This window comes from Saccoglossus kowalevskii, chromosome 15, assembly GCF_978046115.1.
Source record: "Saccoglossus kowalevskii chromosome 15, keSacKowa6.1, whole genome shotgun sequence".
NCBI lineage: Eukaryota > Metazoa > Hemichordata > Enteropneusta > Harrimaniidae > Saccoglossus > Saccoglossus kowalevskii.
This window is the reverse complement of record NC_140655.1, coordinates 21552282-21572671: the sequence shown is the minus strand read 5'-3', so window position 1 is coordinate 21572671 and position 20390 is coordinate 21552282. Positions and strand designations below refer to the sequence as shown.

Here is a 20390-nt window from a genome sequence, read left to right as displayed (position 1 = left end):
AGGAAAATGTAGTGCGTGTTGAGACTGATGGTTCTCGATTGTCTGCCCTGATGAAAGAGATTTTGCAAAATCAGTATCACGGATAAATTTCGATGGTGAGATCCCTTCGTGAAGAACTGGGCGATTTGTTTATCGTTACCCGATTCTGTCATCAGATCATCTATCACCAACAAGTTTCTTTTAGCCGGGTCGATTATTCTACCAATATCTGGAGGTATCCCTTCGATAAAGCGAATTTGAGGCACTGTCTTCATCATTTCCAAGTAGGCTGGCTGAAACTCGCCGTAGCACCAATAGATAACATCTGGTGGTGGAGATATGACGCTGTCACATTGTTCTAATATCTGTTTGACTAAAAACGTCTTCCCAGACTGCGTGGGACCGCACACGAGAGAGGTAAATGGGTGTTTCAATCTTGCATCCATGACGATATCATAGGACCTCGCTGGTTATTGCGTCTCCTTTTACGTTCTTCAATGTATTTTTTCAACATCCAGTTTAAAACAAAATAAGGTAGTGTACATAAGCCAGAATAGACGAGTGATAGAACCAAGTCCGATTTGGTAGACCCCATGCCAATGTGATTGTTCAAGGTTCAAATGGATGAATGATGGGTAACCGACGATCTAGCTTCTATTTATATATTTTTTGTTTTTAGAAGCCGTATGGGAGGGTACAGTAATCATCTTGTATCACCCGTTTGTCATACACTAAACTGTACGTTTTAACTTCTTCTCTATTGAATATTCTATCTCCCTTGCGTGTTATTTTTCGAGGGTCTTTGACGTGTAGAGGACCGCTTGTTCTCCGAACAAGTCGATTCATGGAGTCAAAATTAATTTCCAGTTGATTTCTGTAATTGAGGGTGAACCCTCTCACTTTACACACCGTTTGGTTCCCACTTTTGTCCGGTTTGTGTAGTCGGTACGCGTAATTCTTCGGTCCTCCCGATACGAAATGTGTGATGTAATTATCCATCGGAGTTATTTCTCTCGTCAAATCTCCGAGATAATCACCTGTCGGTGGATCCCATTCTCCAGCTCGTTGGATGTAAATGATGGAATCTGTGTCAAAGTACAAGACTCTACTACCTAATTTCTCCAGAACACTGTAGAGTTTAAGTCGGGCATAGCTTGTCGTCATGGCAGCCAGTACAACGTTCGTATTGGGTGCTTCGGTAATGTTGTCTTCTTTATCGCAGTGCTGGACAAGAACCATTTCGTCAGAGACAAAAGAAAGATCTGTGACGTCCTTTGTATTATCCATCAACATTTCCAACAGTTTGGCGGGCGTTTCTACATACGTGCTCTGTCCAAAGTTTGATCTCTGTCCCAGCTTTCCCCAGAACGAGTTGAGATTTAGCTTGGCGAGAGCTCTGAGACCTGGATTGGTGGTTATCTTGCTTCTGTCCAAGACGATACCTTCTCTTTCGCGGTACCTTTGGATGTACATGGTTCGGTCTTCCTCGGTGCGACACCACTCTGGAAAACCGGAAGACTCTTGTTTAATTTTCAGAAACATGTTGATGTAATCGGTGAACAGCCCTCCTTCTCCAGTTTCAGGGTTGTATGTTGCCGACTCATCATAATGCCAAACTTCGTATACCTTGGTGATGCGATACCCTACTTCTTCAGCCTTTTCCAATTCTGGAGTGCACCAAACACCCGTCAGCTGACGTTCATTGACACCATGGTGACATTCGTCTTGATTCATGGTTTCCGCGCATTTGGAACAGAGTGGGAACATCAGTTTGTTGTTCACCCTGAAAGGTAGAACTGGTATATACAATCTCCTCGGAGGTAAAACGTCGCACTTGATAATACCGAAATAGTCTGTGGGTTTGGCGATAAAGTCTTTAGTTATGACTGTCGGGTGGCCAACTGGATATCGCGAGGTCTTATTGATGTACGGGTAGAGGCTGCAAAAATCAACATATTCTATCTTTTCGCCTTCCTTGACCTCGTAATACAGACTCAGGGCGTTGGTACGACCCCCGAGAAAAGCCTCCCTACCTCTGACAGGATTTGAGATATCTAAGCTTCCGACAAACCTCTCGACTTTGTGATTGTTCTTCATCAGGTTTTTGAAATCGCATTCCCACATGGTGACTAGCGAGTATCCTTTCGATTTCAACCACTCTTCCCTCGCCAGTAGTCTTTCGTAGAGGGATGTCATACTGAGTTCATTCTTGCGATGCGTCTCATTCCTTCTGGGAAAACACTTTGGACAACCGTGGAAGTAACAACCGTAGTACTCATACAAGGTTTCGGTAGAAGCATCATATCCGTCTACGTAATAAGGTCCAATTTTCATCTCCCTTCTGGAATTACGAACATGTTGAATATGCGTGTTATTGACGTGTGCCTCGTATTCCATCCATCTTATAGCATCTGCAGATTGATTCTGGGCGCTGAGGTACCCTTTCTCAGGCACAACCCCGATTGTGTCAGGAGTCAGGAAATGCTTTCGAAATATGACGTTGCACACGGAAGCGATCGTGATGCAATGGCTGAAGGGGTCAACTTTGGTGAGATCCATCATCATCGATCTAAATGCCAAACAACACTCCTCGAGTATGCGCACGTCGCTCCGACAGTACTTGAGCAGTTCTTTACGTAAATCATAAACGGAATTCTTTTCTACTTCTCCATTGTACCATGTGTAGAATGTCTTTCTAGCCACCTCCTTCATACCATCTGGGTCAAAATAACGAGCCCCGGGTATCGGTCCTCTGTAATTGTCTCCAGTGGATCTCGGAAACAGGTGAGGAAAAAAACCCTTGTGTAACTCGTCTATGCCGAAGGTCTTAGGAAGTTTAGATAGAGCCATGGGCAGGAAATTCAAGCTATCAATGAATTTGATATCTGCACGACGGATGTATAGTTGCATGACTTTCGAACCATTCATGATGACTTCGGGTAGTATCTTGTGATCGTGACAGTATTTCAGAATCATAATTCCATCATACCCCTTTGAATTATGCGCGATGAAAATCATCCCATTATGCTCTTTTTCTAATGCCCACTCGCAGAAATCTTCCAAGGTACGTGAACCATTGAACACTTTCTCCGTATTCGGTGGAATTCGCGCTACGCACAGATCTGGAATATGAGTGCAATGTTCGTCGGTCGTGCATTCAAAATCGTAAAAGACGTAGTTACCATGGCTGTCAGAGTTATCCTCCTCAAATTCTTCCATCGAATCGTCAGATTCTTGGTTCTTTTTTCTATCGGTGAGTGGTTGAATGTAACACAGGTGGTCGTATGTCTGAAAAGACTTGCAGGTTTTGCAGTAAACTTCGTTACATTTGTGAGACCCTTCACGATATTTGAGGAGTTTGTGACATTTTTCGCAACGTTGAACTGACTGGCAAAGAGTTTTTTTTCCATTAACTGACTTTTGATGCCTTTCGAAACATTCTTCGTTCTTGAAAAATCTGTGACAATTTCCGCATTTTTGCCATCGTGTAATCACGCAGTCCAGTTGATTTCCACAACTCAAACATCCCGTCGGACACACGTGATCGTAACGGTTGGAATAAGACTTGTCACACCTAGTGCAATAGTAGCCCTTTCCCAGAAAACCAGTCATTTTTGTGATGACGTTGTAGTGTTTATCTTTCAGAAACAGATATATGTCTTTGGAATCTTCTGCGGCATCGCCCACAAAGATGATGGAGTCAAAATGATCGTGCGACAATACGTGTATTCTGAAATCGGGTAACACGCTCTGGAATTTTTTAATCTCCTCGATGCCACATGGTCCCTGTTCGACTCTGGCCTTCCGTAAAAGTTCTCTAGCTCGGACGGTTTGCATAGAGTAGTTTGCCGTTTTTTTCCTCTTTATAGAATTCCACACCGATGGTGGATTTTCCTCTTTTGTGGCGTGTGCCATGGCGACCACGATCGCTCTGGCGCAACACATCTGGTCATCGGAAACGATTTCAATGACAGATTTGGATTTTCTCAACCTGTCTGCGATCTTTGTATCAAACTGTCGCTTCCTCCCACGTGTTTTGCCGGCACCAAGAGGCATTTCAACAGATACTGTCCTGATGGTGATGTTTTCCTCAAGGGATATATCTTGGTAAGATTGTAGAATCCTCTCCACTTTTGACATCACCTTGTCAACATTCATGTCCTCAACCGGTATAAATGGTAACCAAATTTCGTTGTTCAAGTTGGGTACGTTTATGGAAATGCGAATTTGGTCACGTCCGTCAAGGTCAGAGGTGACCAGCTCGAGCAGTTGATGAAAAGTAGCGTGTAATACGCTATGCACTTCATCAAACGTATTGGCATTTGGATGCGAAACTTTTACAACCCAGTCCGTTCCACTCACCTTAAACTTTTTGACAAAACGTTTTCTCTTACTGACAAGATTGAAATTAATCTTGTCGGTGATATTCTCGTCACTATCATCTGTGTCAGTATCACTGTAATAAAATTTCAAATTAAATAAATAAATACACAAATATATGAATAAATAATCAAATAAACAAACAAACAAACAAATATATAAATAAACAAATAAATAAATAAACAAATAAATAAATAAACATACCTTACATAGTCTTTACGACCCCCACGTTGATATCCCGAGGTAGATGGATGGTTAACAGGCCCTATTGGACTCGGAGGGTGGGAAGGCGTGTTCGTTTCTCCATATATAGAGTACACATTTTTCTTAGCGGACTTGGGTGTTGCAAATCCAGTACTTGTAGAACTATAAAAACAACAACAACAACAACAACAAAGATTAAAGACGAAAAAACAAATTTCAACTTACCTCACATGTTTTTTGTTTTTTTTTGTTTTTGTTTTTTGTATACTTACGTTACATGTGAGCAGGAACCAGATTTAATAAGATATTTCAACTTCTGATTGAAATCTGGAGTATCTATACTGCTGGCTGGAGACCATGAACTATGTATAAATAAATAAATAAATAAATAAATAAATAAATAAACAAACAAACAAACAAACAAACAAACAAACAAACAAACAAACAAATAAACAAATAAACAAATAAATAAATAAATAACTTACGAAACACTATCTTTCGTAGGTGATTTCTCAGATGCGTCGTCTTCACTGAAAAAATAAGAGTTATATTATTGTTATTATTCATATTGTTTACTAAATCTTCACACGCATATCGAACGAGTTATTTATATAATATCGAATACACACCTGCTTATAAAACCATATTCATGTTCTAGGTCTGACAAAGTTTTAAGCTGTGAATTGCTTTCCCTGTAAATTCAAAAAGTTAAAAAACATGTTTTATCCTGTTTTATTTTTTCCTCAGGTAAAATTTGAAATAAATAAATAAATAAATAAATAAATAAATAAATAAATAAATAAATAAATAAATAAATAAATAAATAAATAAATAAATAAATAAATAAATAAATAAATAAATAAATAAATAAATAAATAAATAAATAAATAAATAAATAAATAAATAAATAAATCACCCTTCATCTGAATTGTCGCTTTCTTCTGTTTGTCTGAAAATGACAAGAGTTTTGAATCAGCTACAACTTTGTGGTCAGTTCAAAAAAAAAAAAACTTACTCAGATATAGAGGGCGTGCATTCATGCTCCGATTAAAAACAAAAGATTTTGAACGAGCTAAGGTTGGAAAATAACGTTGCTACCGGTATGTTCAAACATGTTGGCGGGTAACGCTATACATTATGTTGACCTTCATGACAAAATAAAAGGTCAAGTCTAGTGAAAAGACACCCTAACTAATTGGGAAAATACCGCACATAATCATTGTTTTAAAGCTGAGGGGTATGCTCGATGAATGAGTCCAAGCAAGTCTTGATTCGCTGTGTCAAGGCATTCTTTGCGAATGACCGCGGTATGACATCATTTGAAAATATTGTAGTTTTCGTTTTTAGTAAACAAGTCTTCATTAATTATACATTTTCTACCTACTCAGACTTTCTATTTTCTGTGCCAATTTATAACAATGTCTCTCATAGCATAAAAAGATAAGTATTCTTTAAAGACGTAAAGACTCATGGTAGAAGCTTTCCCCTGGTTTCAACTGACAGTTTTTCACATATCCCGAATTATTAGGTAGTGTTTACAACATGAAAACAAAAAGTAAACAATGAATTCCCTACCTTATATTATCTGTGGACGCCATTTCATTCCGTGTAACGAGTGTGGCTCGATTAAAAATACTGGCTAAGCTATGAAGTCACTGGGATAATACACTCCAACGATTTGTGTTTTGATATCAGATCTGACACCCTGAAATGCCCTAGATAACAGACATTCATAAACCCCCACCCCCTGGATTCAGGAACAGATGTGAATTTGTTTATTTTACTATAAACATCTTTGTGTCTGTGTGGTCAGTTTGTGCACAGTTACAAACTAGTAACCGTGGTTTGTGTGATAAAAATGGATTATGACGACATAGGTCTGACATTCATCGCTCAACACTATAGCGAACTCGACTTTGATTTCCCCCCTGGATTCATGAATTGTTTTGAACGGAAGAAACCTGTTTATTTTACCATAAACATGTGTGTGAGTGTGTGATGAATCTATAAATATATTTGACTTGGTTGGGAAAAATGCTGACATGATGTAAACATCCGGGGTAACAGAAAGGGAATTTTTTTAACACGCGACGATAGTATTGCGAATCATTTTATCACTGACGAGCGTACTCGCAACATGGCTTCGAACCAGCTCAGCACCTACCTCAATGAATTCTCAGGCAGTCTCCTACAGGACGCGACTGCTGGAATGTCCACTCCTGGAATGTCCACTCCAGTTACAGCACAGCCCGATGTTTCTGAAAATTCAACTCGCCGTATTAATCGACGCAAAGTCACGAATGCAGGAATGTCCACTCCTGGAATGTCCACTCCAGTTACAACACAGCCCGATGTTTCTGAAAATTCAACTCTCCGTATTAAACGACGCAAAGTCACGAATGCACTAGCTATAAGTGGCACAATGCGTCCGTCACCAGCTCCACCGAGAGGTGAGACAGACATTTTTACATATTTGCTTTGCCCAGTCAAGCAATTGTTTGTCACAGTGAATACTTTTCGCGGACAAACTTATGTTCACATTCGCGAGCACTATAATGGTCACCCAACAAAACGTGGTGTATCCTTACGGGCGAACCAGTTCAGAATATTGAATGATATTATCCCGCAAATCAACCGGGCTATCAGGTATGTTAGTTTTCATTTAAAAATCCAAATATTCGTTGCTCATTTCCCGACTTCTAATGCATAGAACATTTTATGTATTAAAACGATAAAACCGTGAATTTAAAACCCACTGAATATGCCTGAAATGGTAAATCAGAGAAATAGTCATTTACAGTTTGTTTTTTGTTTTGTTTTTTTCACAGCCAGCAGTCTGAGGAAACCACTGGATAAACTTGTTTCCAAAAAACTCATCGCTGAATTCATTTGTAGACACGTACGTAGCATCATCCAAACTAATTGTCTCGGATGTGAAATAGACCACCCGTCACAACGTCAACATTGGTGTCTATCCTATGGATTCGTCGATAAAAATAGCCGGATCGATGAAATCCGTTTTTTTATTGACCAAGCTTTATCTGAGATTGATATTGGTAAAATTTCCATGTGTTATGACGCATTTCAACGCATTTACCCAGATTTGGTTGGAAAATTTTCCAAGCGTTATACACGTATTCTGTTTCAAAGGTATAAATCTAACCCTGAACTGTGTTTAGATTCCTGTGAAATTACGCTATCAACTCGTGAAATGGATTCCCAACTCCTTGACATTATACAACAACATATATAGAATAATAAGAATGTCAATCATTCTCCGTAGTACAGTGAAAGACACTCGGTGAGTTTTCTACTGATCCCTAACCCTATTTGTTGCGCAGATGACGAGGGGAAACCTGTGAACTCCGTAGCCGACTCTTTTACGCGTGATAGACATTTGAATGACCTTTATGTGAACAGATATATCGAAAACGTGACCGGACTCAACCTCCCTATTTATGACAAATATTTTTTCCCACGCAGTTTTACTAGATGACTTATGCTTTTGAAATTTCACATGTATATATATATATCGATTTCATATTATTTTTTTTCTTTTTATCACAGATGAGCGATTCTGATTAGAAAAAAGTGTGTATTGACTTTTCGATGTTTTTCGTTTTTCTCTTGTTTTTATTATAATCGAATATTTCTTATATTACTGTTTTTAATCCATTCTTTTTGTTTATTTACTCAAACAAGAAACAAAACAAAACAAAAACAAATTGTATACTTTCTATATACTCAATTTCAATTACTCAGTTTTTAATCCATTCTTTTTGATTATTTACTTAAACAAAAACAAAACAAAAACAAAATGTATACTTTCTATATACTCAATTTCAATTACTCAGTTTTTAATCCATTCTTTTTGATTATTTACTTAAACAAAAAAACAAAAAACAAAAACAAAACAAAAACAAAATGTATACTTTCTATATACTCAATTTCAATTACTCAGTTTTTAATCCATTCTTTTTGATTATTTACTCATTAGTAGATTTCCCTTCTTTGTGTAATAAACTCTGTTAGTTTTCAAAATGATGTGTATTTATTAGTGTGTGTGTGTGCGTGTGTGTGAGCGCCCTCTACGAAACATTCTGAAAAATCTTTCGTCCACGCCTGTCCAATTAAAAAATAATTAAAAATAATTAAAAATAATTAAAAAATAATTAAAAAAATGATGGTAATTTATGCAAATGTATTCACGATGACCTCGACACGACCTCGTATTCACATCAATTTTATGTATGCAAATGTATTCACAATATCCCATTGTGACGTCATCCTCATTCAAATGAACCCCTTTACGGCCATGGTCCTCATTTATGCTAATTTATGCACGAAATCCTATTGTGACGTCATCATTTATGCTAATATATGCTCCCACCTCAGATACATTATGGGGACGACCATGAGGGCGCTGTTCATCATCACTTCCAACTATGAACAGCGCCCTCATGGTCGTACCTATAATGTAACTTAAACTACTCTGAACCGTCGCTCGCGTAGAGCACCTAATCATCTATTTGCCGGAATTAGCGATTAATATAATAAACACAATTATTCACAGAGTTAAATATTGAACACTGACGAACAAAATAACCAAATTCATTATTGAGAGGAAAAAAAGCAACAGAACTGAAATCTTAGTAGCGATTTCCCAAAATTACCTTTGCATTGTGCTTGACAACATGAATTAATATATACAACATCAAATGATCTCGTCTTGCGTTTTGATTTGATATGGATTTTTGTATAGGAATATCTTTTTCCATTTAAAAGTGTATTTAGCCGTTCATCTTTTCAAAGTCACCTTCATCGCTACGCCAGTGTCAAACAAGTACGATGAGCTTAAAGGGGAGCAGAGGTGTGGCTTTTGACACTCTGTACATGAAATTTGAGATCTATGAATGAATTCTGTCGATAAAAAAAACTTGTATGTGCTGCGAAATGCCCTAAATATCGGGTATAAAACGGGTTGTGAAGCAGACGACAAACGTCCGCTTTTCCTGGCGTCATTTGTCCTCTAGAGGGCCAGTCAAATGTTGTCATCAGTGAGCACTGATAATTGAACCCATTCATGCTCGTACGTCAATCCCATAGAAATGCTACTATGAAAAACCTTGTTAACTGACTACTTAAAAGTTGAAACATGGTGAAATGTTGTGTTATGAATGCCATACCGATCCATGTTATGCTTCTCGAAATCCAAAATAAAAAATCACATTTTTGGTTGCGAGAAATCTGCAGAAGAACTAACCTGAAAATGAAGACACGTACAGCGCTCTAGCTATAGTAAACAGTGAGTAAATATTGTTTGAGTTAAAAACTAAATTAGAAATACGCTAATATCACTTGAACTACAGTAATCATTTCGTCCAGCTTCCCACTTTTAATCGACCGCTTATCGCTTATTTTCCGACCGGAAAACGACCGCATTTTTATCGTAATTTTTCTCTCACCGACTCATTAAAAACACCGACCGGTCGCCCAAACACTCGTCATTGGCAGAGTAGTGATCGAAATAGTGGTTTTGAGTGTTACAGTTTGGGGATACAACGGGTACTAACTATTATTAAATTCCGAACTACTCTTCAAATCCATACCACATTGTATCCGGGCGAAACTTCACCTGTGTCCAATATTAAATAACTGACTTTTCATTATGATAGCGATATATTACAATGTTGAAATTTTTAGAGCCGGTGCAACATTGTAAACAAATTTGATTAGAAAAGCAGGTTATGGAAATGTGTTGAATGATATAAACCAGCTATAAACATGAAAACAGTTATCATGTCGTATCAATGTCGTACCCATCTTTAGAGACATAGAAATAAATCATGACACAAGAAATAAATGTTGTTACCCGTGTTGAAAATTGTGCCATTGTTGCGCGAATAGTTTCCATACCAAATATGTATGATGCTTATAATCTTGTTGCATTATTGGTTCTCCGTTGTGGTTTTTCCCAGTATATTGTGTTTATATTTTAAGTCATGGATACCTGTGTTGACTGTTGATGCATGTAGATTGCCTTTGATGCCCGCACCCTTAGACTCAGAGACAAGTCATGTTTTCCCTCAGAGCGCGCCATCTTAGTCTTTGCGACATGCAGTGTTCAATGATTTGGGTGCAAACTTCCTCGCATAATTGCAGTTTGCCCTGAGATATTGTAACCATGCCTGATATTAATCGGCTCAACGTCTTTGTTTTATCTTCGTTTGACGAAAAACGCGTTTCTCGTACGATTTCATTTGTTTTGAAGCCAAATATTTGTGTTGGTGTACCGATGAGCTTGAGATTGAGGTCGTGATCTTTTCCAGTGTCTAGGATTGGTTTGATTTCGCATCGTAGGAGATAAGTAGAGCTTGTTGTCTCTCAGTACTTCCGAATATTCCTCCCACTTTTGTTTACAGGTACTCCGTTCCTCCTGATTTGAACATGTTCATAGTGAGGTATCCTTTTGGACGCCATGAGTTAATGAAGGTGTCATCACCTTTGTAATGTATTCACACTCCGTATAACAACGTGAGGGTAATTGGGAGCATGGAAGTCTCGATACAAACCGTTTCAATGTTTTATTTATAGCAATGACCATGACTTATACGCCGAATGGCATAAACAGATACGATGTGTACATATTATATAACAACATTACATTACATGTATAGTTTGAAATTAACTAAATAATTAATTTATAACACATTATTGGTGAACCATTTCCTCATTTTACAGACAGACAGACAGACTTAATTATTTTGAAGTGCAATGCTAAAATCTGACACATCGCCTACACAAACATTTATCAAATTAATTAATTAATTTTGTCTTTTCCTGGGAACCTTTGGAAAAATTACACAAACAAACTTTTTCTGAATTTCACTTTTGAAGTAATTACTCTTATGCTCGCTAACACAAATTTGAAGTGATGTTGTTTTGGTGACAATGATCACACATTGTAATCAAGTCATTATGTGTGTAATAATGTGGCTCAATTGTAAACTTTTCATAAACTAATTTTTAAATATAACAAAAATATAAATGAGCGTAGAGTACTGGACATGAACTGAACACATATAATTAGTGACTTATTATCAAATAAAACAATAACAAAAACTACATACAGTATTATTTCGACAGAAAAATAAACAATATGATCTTTTCTGGTTAAGGACTCCACGTTATGATTGAAGAATTGTATTATGACAATTCACTATAAACAAACTATATTTTTAGCGATGCACAACACAATTATTTATATATAGGCTGCCATCTTTATTTATTGAAAAAGATATTGTTCATTTGTTTGCTGTTCATTCCTCCACTTCAGTGACCCTCTTATAAAACAGGTGCTCAATGCACGGTGCTAGTAAATGGAATTATAGATAATTTACAATACTATCTGTATGATTAAGTGTAGAATACTTCTTATTTAGCAACCAGATCGATGTGGTGAACAGTCTGTCCAATATGATAGTTGTACATACCAGTACAAATCAGAAGTCGAAGCAAGGCTTTGCAATATTATATATGCAAACACGTCGGTTTTTTGATATTCCACAAGCAAAATGTTTTCTAGTTTTATTAGAATGTGATGATGGAAATATGCCTGTATGACATGTATCACTGATATTTACCAACATTAATTGGCTTATCTGTTCATTTGGCTGAGCTTTGCACAAAATACGCTAGGGTAAAAAACAAAGTGCATGCATTCTTTTTCATATTAACATCTAAAACTAGTGAATATATTTAACTACATTGTCGTGCACTGCAGCTCTTTCATTTGTTGGTCATATTTGCTTGGAATCAAGTAACAAACGCATATTCACAAATTAGGAATGTAATGTTTGTGTACATGGTTAGGGATCGTTTAAACAACGAACCCTTTATTATACGTTACATTCTGGTCATTTTCATCTGAAAAAATATTGATGAGATTGCTTTCACATTCTAGTTTCACGTTAGTCTCAACCATATAAACCAAATATCAACCATTTTTACAAGCGAGACGTCATCCAATAACAAATGATAAATAGTATCTATACTGAGTAACGTTTTGTCTCACAAGTTTGTATAATCATATTGTGATTGATTTTGCGAAGCCTAAAATTAAAAGGTAAAATGTATGAAATATCCTACTTACAGTTCGATCTGGATATCGATAGGTATGTAAAGAGTACTGCTTTTTACTGGCCACGTAGACTGGTAAATCTGGGTGGAACTGGTTTGTGACGTCACCTTATAAACCCCATATTACTTCGATTTCTGATATAACTATCTATTTTGCGATTATAGAGCAGTCCGCCCACCACATCAATCTGTTACTAAATAAGTTAGCTATTTCATTTACTAGCACTGTGTATTGAGCACTTGTGTTATGAGAGGGTCTCTGAAGTGGAGGCATGAGCTGCAAAAAAAAATATTTTATTTCATGACAAGTCACTTATTACATGTGTCCAGTACATGAATCTTTGTTCATTAATATTTTTTGTTTGTTATATAAAATTGATTGATGAAAGGTTTACAATTAAGTCACACTATTATACACATAATGACTAACATTGTAGTAAATACTGAATAGTAAAAACTTCAAAAGTGAAATGTATGCAAAGGGATTTTGTGAAGTTTTGTCAGGTAAATTTTTCAAAGGTTCCCGGGAAGCGACACAATTAATTAATTAATTAATTAGATAAATGCTTGTGTGTCACGAATGACAGTGGGGGATGTGTCAGGTTTTAGCATTGCACTTAAAAATAAATAAGTCTGTAAAATGGTTCACCAATAATTGTGTTACAAATTAATTAATTTATTTCGTACTGTTTCAATGTCTACATTTTATTGATACTGGTTCTATCTGCGAATTGGTCACTATGCGACCATCTTTCATCATTATCTACCGGTCTTCACGCTGTTATACCGCCTCAATACCATATTTCCCTTATGTTGAATAGTTCAAACTACCTGAGAAAATTTTATGTACTAATGTAGATTGGTTGCATTTTAGTATAATTCCTTCTGAAATAACACAAAACGTTGTAATATTTAGTTACACACAATCAATCTTACCCTCCTTCTCCACAATTTATATTAATTAAGAAGTGAAGAGAACTTGATAACTTAGACCTATAAATGGTTTGAACCTCTGATACCAAAGCTGGAAACAATTTGTGTGGCACTTATGATACTGTAACAGTTGTACATGGTATTTACATTTTCAAACTAAAATAAAGGCTATTGGATTAAATAAAAGGGACACAGTTCCTTGAGCTCCATATTTAACCGCAACACTGTAAGGAACCTCTCAAAACCACATGCGCCTTGGGAAAAGCCAAATACAATTAAAATGGAGGTAAAGACAATGGAGGGTCTGGATTTAGGACTATATGAAAACCTCATCCAAACAAAATACCAGAGAGTGACTGTCATAATTAGTACTGTTTTCTACAGTTTACTTAATTAATGCTTCTATATATAACCTTTGCTTTATTTGTGTGTGCGTTTTATTCCTCTATTATATCTACATTGTCAACTTCAGGCATGAGAACTGGCTTCATCTACACATCACCATCATACATCAGCTTTTTATTATTTTTAAGTCTGGAACATAGCTATTGGTTTTCATCATTGCGAGCAGCTTGTAAAACAACTTATGACTGCATCACGCACTGCAGCCTGAACCGCCATAGGTATCCCAATAGCTAGTAATTACGTCAGTATAGTCCACTAAATTGTAGTTTGCATCACTAATAAACAACACCTGTTTTACAAAAAGTTTTTATTCTTAAAATATTACTGCTGTAGTTAATGTGTTGGGAAACAACTCGGATACGGATATTGAAGTGTTAAACATATAAGCACTGTTTCTTGGCCACAGAATGTACAATTTGTGAACAGTTGGATTATGAACTGTTGAACATAATTTTATAAATCAAAATACTCTATTCAAAGGCATATTGCCTGGCATTTCTTTTAAGATCTTTTCACACAATCATCAACTTTTGATAAATTATGATCCAGAGTCATTAGTGTACGCGCAAATACTGATATGCTTCAGTCTTCGTTATCAGGAATAGAAGACAAAAATGTAATGAACACATTGATAGAGAATGATGAAATCCACAAAATGTCTAATGCATGAGCGAGTAACTATGAAATATTTATAATATAGAAAGCTTATGTTCTACATTGTACGTACCACTTGGTTTTGACATAAACCATTGTAAAACACTCTCAATCTCCAAACCAGACATTTGAAACACAACTTTTACATTAATGAGTTTTTCCTGCGTCGGGTGATGAGACATTATCAATCTCGTAAACAATGTTAATGCAATCTCCAACTTCTCCTCCTATAATTACATAATATCATGATAATATACCAAAGCAGTGACAGTGTTCAGGCTATCAGGCATTTCGTTCATAATTAATGTCGTCACTGGAAAGTTGGTCACTGGGACGTTTGAATGATCAGTACCATAAAGTAGAAATGCAGTTTGTTCCATGCATTTACCTGATTTGGTTATTGAGATATGGTTTTCAGAATATATAATGAACCATGTATAATAATGAGGCTATATGATCATATATAGATATATATTATATTAGGTACATCTTTTGTTTGATGTCTTAATTATGGCACTGGTATCATGTCCTGTTCTGCAGCAGACGTTTTAGATATGACAGTTATGCATATTGGTGAATTCACCTGACCATATATGGTCATCTGTGATTTTAGTCAGATCTCTTGTTTTATTAGCATCATCACAATTACACAGCTGTCATCTTCCTAACTGTAACAGTGCTTTAGATATAACCATTATGCATATTAATAAGGTTAAAAGCCACCACCCCATGGACGCTAAACCACATGACCTAAAAATGTGAAAGAATGCACCTCAAGAGTACACAATTTTAGAACAATCTGATCAAAACACATGTAGTTAGTTGTACACTTTCCGTTTTCACAAAATCGAAGATGGCGGCCAGCAATGTTATGCTTTGTGATTTTGGGAACTGCACTGTCCAATGATCCTTAGCCCCTTACATCATACTGAAAATGAATACTTCCTTTTATTAACTCTAAAATCACACAACTAAAGGTATTGTTATGACTTACGAAGTGCATTATCTGAGTGATGCTACACAAAACACAGTATTCCCAGTACCCTGAAACATAGTGAAAATGATCACTTCCGTGTTTATCAAAATTCAAGACAGTTGAAAAAGTAATTGACTGATCAGAAATCTGGAAGCAGACTGGTAAATGTTCAGAACAGTACCCACATTCCACCACGATATTATCCTTTAGTCGACTTCTTCTCAAGAATACTATATTGAATTTAAAACAAATTGTCCGACAAGCCATGTGACCGATTGCCATTTTGAAAGTTTGAGGTTCTAGCTCTAGCCATTTTCCCCAAATGACTTGACGAAAAACGTAGTGAAAAAAAGAAATGAGAAACGGACGATAACAGCAAGGCCCTATTCATTAAGTATTCGACCCCTGAAAAAAACAGTCCACAGACATGTCTACAGACTTTAATTTGATCTGAACGCTGTACAAATTATAACAACTTGTTTTACCATAGAAGGTAACCAAGCGAGTCTTGTCAACAACACTGTAAATAAAGTGTAAATAAAGGGAATCATTGAAGGACGCCAATGACGTATAAACAATGTTTTTCGTGATAGAAATATGTGTTGCAAGATGGTTGGTGATAAGGAATATCCGTCGAAACAAATATATACACTGCCATACTTAAGTCTGTGTCTGGAAAACTAATATTGCAACATGCACACATTTCAAATACGCACAACATTAGTTATAAATTTGTATGAAGATATGTCTACCTTGGGTGAATGGCGCAAGCACTAAATGTTTTTAAGTATACGTAAATCACCTGGAATTGTCTATTATTGTCTCGAGAGGAATGAGAGTTTATGGACAGTAGTAGTAGTGAATCTGATGAAGAAACTGATAAATATACAGATAATTAGCTTCTTCATTTAAAACATTGTAGTTAGTCTACAAATCTATCAAAAGTACTGGTACCAACAATAATACTGAAACTATGGAAGTAGAAGTAGTGACTGACAGTATGATTGTCAAGATTTGATGACCCTAATAATACCATTTGCTGTCATGTTCTTTAGATTGTGTAGTCGTTACTGCTTACAGAAAATATATATAAAAACAGCAGTATTATCATTGGCCACACATCGAAGCGATCAAGATTGTGTAAAGAACGTCCCTTAGATTCATTCACGTAGATGAAGTGCGTCGCCACGATTCTAATTTCATCACATTTGTATAACTCTAAAGCAGTGTCATCTATTTTTGTCTTCGTAGCTACCGTTGGAAAATAAGTGCGTTGAAGACGTTGCTGTTGATATTCTTGTAAATCCATTGTATTGTCATTGCATTATGATAATGTCATTAATTATAATACAAAATATGAAGTTTGAATTATGATTACAACGATAAATATACTATATAACGATTTCATTCTCATTCTTCAGTGTTTGGTAAAACTGTATTTTATTCAGTATGCTGATATTGCCATAGTTATGTCTATATAGTCATTTAGGCTGCCACAACTCTAAAATAAATAGTTATTTTTATCAAGGTGTCGATTTGTCGACCATACAACAACATCCGTCTTAGTGAGATATGATAATAATAAAAAATGACACAATGCACATCATAATATTTATGATTAAATAAATAAGTGAAAAAACACTGAACCCAAAATTATGTGTCTCCAAAACACAAAAGATTGCTTTATAAATCACTAACTGAGAAATAAGCAACAATTTTAACATAAGTACGGTATAATTGTCTGATTTGCAAAGTACATCAGTGTAATTTCTGGGGGGTTTTCCTGATTGTTGAACTTTCAGATGTGTTCACAATTTGTATAATTACTTTTGTTTCCTCCATGGGGAAAACATGAACCATCACTGAGTTAAATAAAGAGCTCTAAGCTGATTGAAAGTAAATATTTCGAAATTCAAAATAAAACATAACATTAACACCTCACCGTGAATTTGTTAATTTTGCGTGTATTTGGTATGACAGTATCTATGTAAACATCTCATCTTTGGTCGATAATAATTTCGATTATTTGAGCAATCGACCGTGTTTCGGCAATTATTTGTTTGGGATGTCGATTGTCGTTGGTTTCTCAATACTGAGTTTAGAACGGCGTCGGTTCCGACTCTGTCAATCAAAGCAATAAGCCGAGGCAGGAGAAATATTGATCGTAATTCATGCGCATCATGATCATTATTTCGAGGGCTGGAAAATTAAATAATCAAAGTTCTTATTATATATATATCGTCAAACTACAAAAAATTTGCCTTGCTTTCCTTTAAGTATTCCAATAGAGGGCGCAATGTCACCAGTGCTACACATAGTGGACATATATTATATTAACAATAATGAAAACCACTGGGCAGAATCAAATTGGAGCACTATTCATGTAAATTACACACATTCAAGTAACACAAATAATATCTTCTTATCTGACAAAATTTTCTTCTGCCAAAACGCCCTTCTATATCATAGTTTTATCGAAATTTTAGGAGAATTTTAGGATGGCGCCATTGAATGAAGAAAACTAAAATCAGAAATAACGGAGGTAGACAAATTAAAAGCGTTGACGGCATTGAAAATCCAGTGGATACAGAGGCTACTGTTGACCAGCAGCTCACATGGATTTAAATCAAAGACTGGAATCATATATAATATCAGTTGATACACGTTAGTGTTATGCATCGGGATCATTATCTGTTTGTTTTTCCTCTCTATAAACTATCTAATACATGTACTAAATAGAAATACACTGTTCCATTTTAGCAGTGTATAATTTACTACACTTTAGCAGTTATCTCAGCGTTGAATATTACACATTCTCAATACTAATACAAAATAAATAAAAATTGCAACGACCCAGAATTATTATTTACTTCAGGCAACGTTATAAACCCACGTGACCAATCATTGTCGTCAATGTGATAATAGTGATAAGGGAAGAAAGTCGGACCTGAGTTCATGAATATACAACAAACAAACTTGTGCAGCCATTTTTGAATGTTTTGCAAATGGAAACGGGGAAGCCAAGTTCACGTTCAGAGGGATTCAAAAATAGGTAAAAAATATACGAGACCATGACTACATGAATTTTAATAAACTGTACATGTACTCATCACTTCATTTACATGTTATTTTATTATATAAGGTCAAAAGTTGTTGCATGCCAAAAGCATTTCAGAAAGAGGGCAGTTTCCAAAGGAAGTCATAGAATCCTACCAGAATGTCTATGGAATAGAGCTAAGACATGACATGACAAAGCATTTTGTAAATAGTTTCCTGAATATATTAAAATCATTGAACAACAATTGAACTACATTGAACGTGACAGTGATTGCCTAAACAGTTTAGTACAATATATCGTACTTTGTACCAATTTAATCATTGCATTTCTGACGTAGTGCATTATGTTTCTAATATCAGGAAATGCGGCGACAATGAGTGAATCTATAAAGGCCATTCTTAATCATTACAGAAGCACATATGAGCATCCAAGGCATGAACTGCTGTCAATAAGGTGCAAATTCTCAGTGCAAATAAAAGTCCTACCAAGCGACTGGAAATAACACAGATCGGCCTTTGAAATATCCGCTTCCAGAAGCCATAGATGATGCCGGAAGGCCATTATTCGATGAAAAGTCTTACGAAATGAGCGGAAGACACAAAATGCGAACAAGTCATTGCACTGTATTCAAAAGCAAAAGCGTGGAAAGATAGAAATTGAGCTTTCAGTATGGGCATAGCTCCTTTTAACAACGGGTTACTAAAGTTTAATTGTAGGATTTATGAGGACTTGGGGTTGCCAATACTACAATGGAACTTGACATGGCTAGAAACAACTCGACGAGGAAATGGGTACGCGATGCTGACTTCAAGAAGTCAAAGAATACAACATAGAAAGTTAATTAAAACACGATATCTAAAAAATAGAGATGGTCCTAACTATGGTCCTGCTCATCTTAGGTCAATGATATCTATCTGCCTCAAACCTAGAAAGGTACACCCCCTTCAAGTGTGTCAAAGGATACTGACATCTGCAACCAAGCAATGAATGAATGTGGGTATGGTCGGGCGTCCAAACATCATATATCGTGAAATCTTCTAAGCAGCAGGTTTAGATATCCATTATGGTATACTAAACATGAAAATGCTATTTGGGAGGATCCTAGTCGGAAGGCCACATACACCGTAATGGTACAAATGACTTCTTGAAAATGGTTACAATGACTAATATCTGTCAAACACCCTGCCATCAAACATTGATGGAACTGCTGCTAATATTGCTGTACTGAGAAAAATAGACGTATTTAACATGCATACACAATAGTTTAGGTGATATTGAATTGGATTTTACCTTTTCTTGTGGCATGAATGTTATTGCAAATGAGGTTTATGATGCAATTTACAAATTAATAATAAATCGTGCGGTTTTGATGCTGAACATCTTAAATTTGTTAGTGTTAGATTTGAGCATGTGGAGTTGTTTGAATGTGGCACCGTTTGTATGTTGCTGATTTATACCACTAGTCAGTTGTATTTCTTTGTAACATTTTTTATATTTATCTATTATTCCACCTCACGTGCCATGTGGTTGTTGCGTTGTCAGTGGATCAACACCTCGAGACACATTAATGATAGAAATACATATTTTTTGTGAGAGTCGTGGAGGCCTATGTGGATGCAAAAAATTGTAGGGTAGAATACTGAATGAATAACAGTACACAAC

General features: G+C 36.1%; 1 protein-coding gene across 1 annotated transcript; it reads right to left on the bottom strand.

The window, feature by feature from the left end:
• Positions 1–654: 654 nt before the first annotated feature.
• LOC146734069 (uncharacterized) lies at positions 655–4137 on the bottom strand. The gene has a single exon (XM_085508517.1). It carries the CDS (start codon positions 4135–4137, stop codon positions 655–657), a length of 3483 nt encoding a protein of 1160 aa, XP_085364643.1.
• Between the last annotated feature and the right edge of the window lie 16253 nt (positions 4138–20390).

Excerpts from the sequence above, each read along its gene's own strand:
- LOC146734069 (XM_085508517.1), bottom strand. The coding sequence starts at position 4,137 with ATGAATGTTGACAAGGTGATGTCAAAAGTGGAGAGGATTCTACAATCT.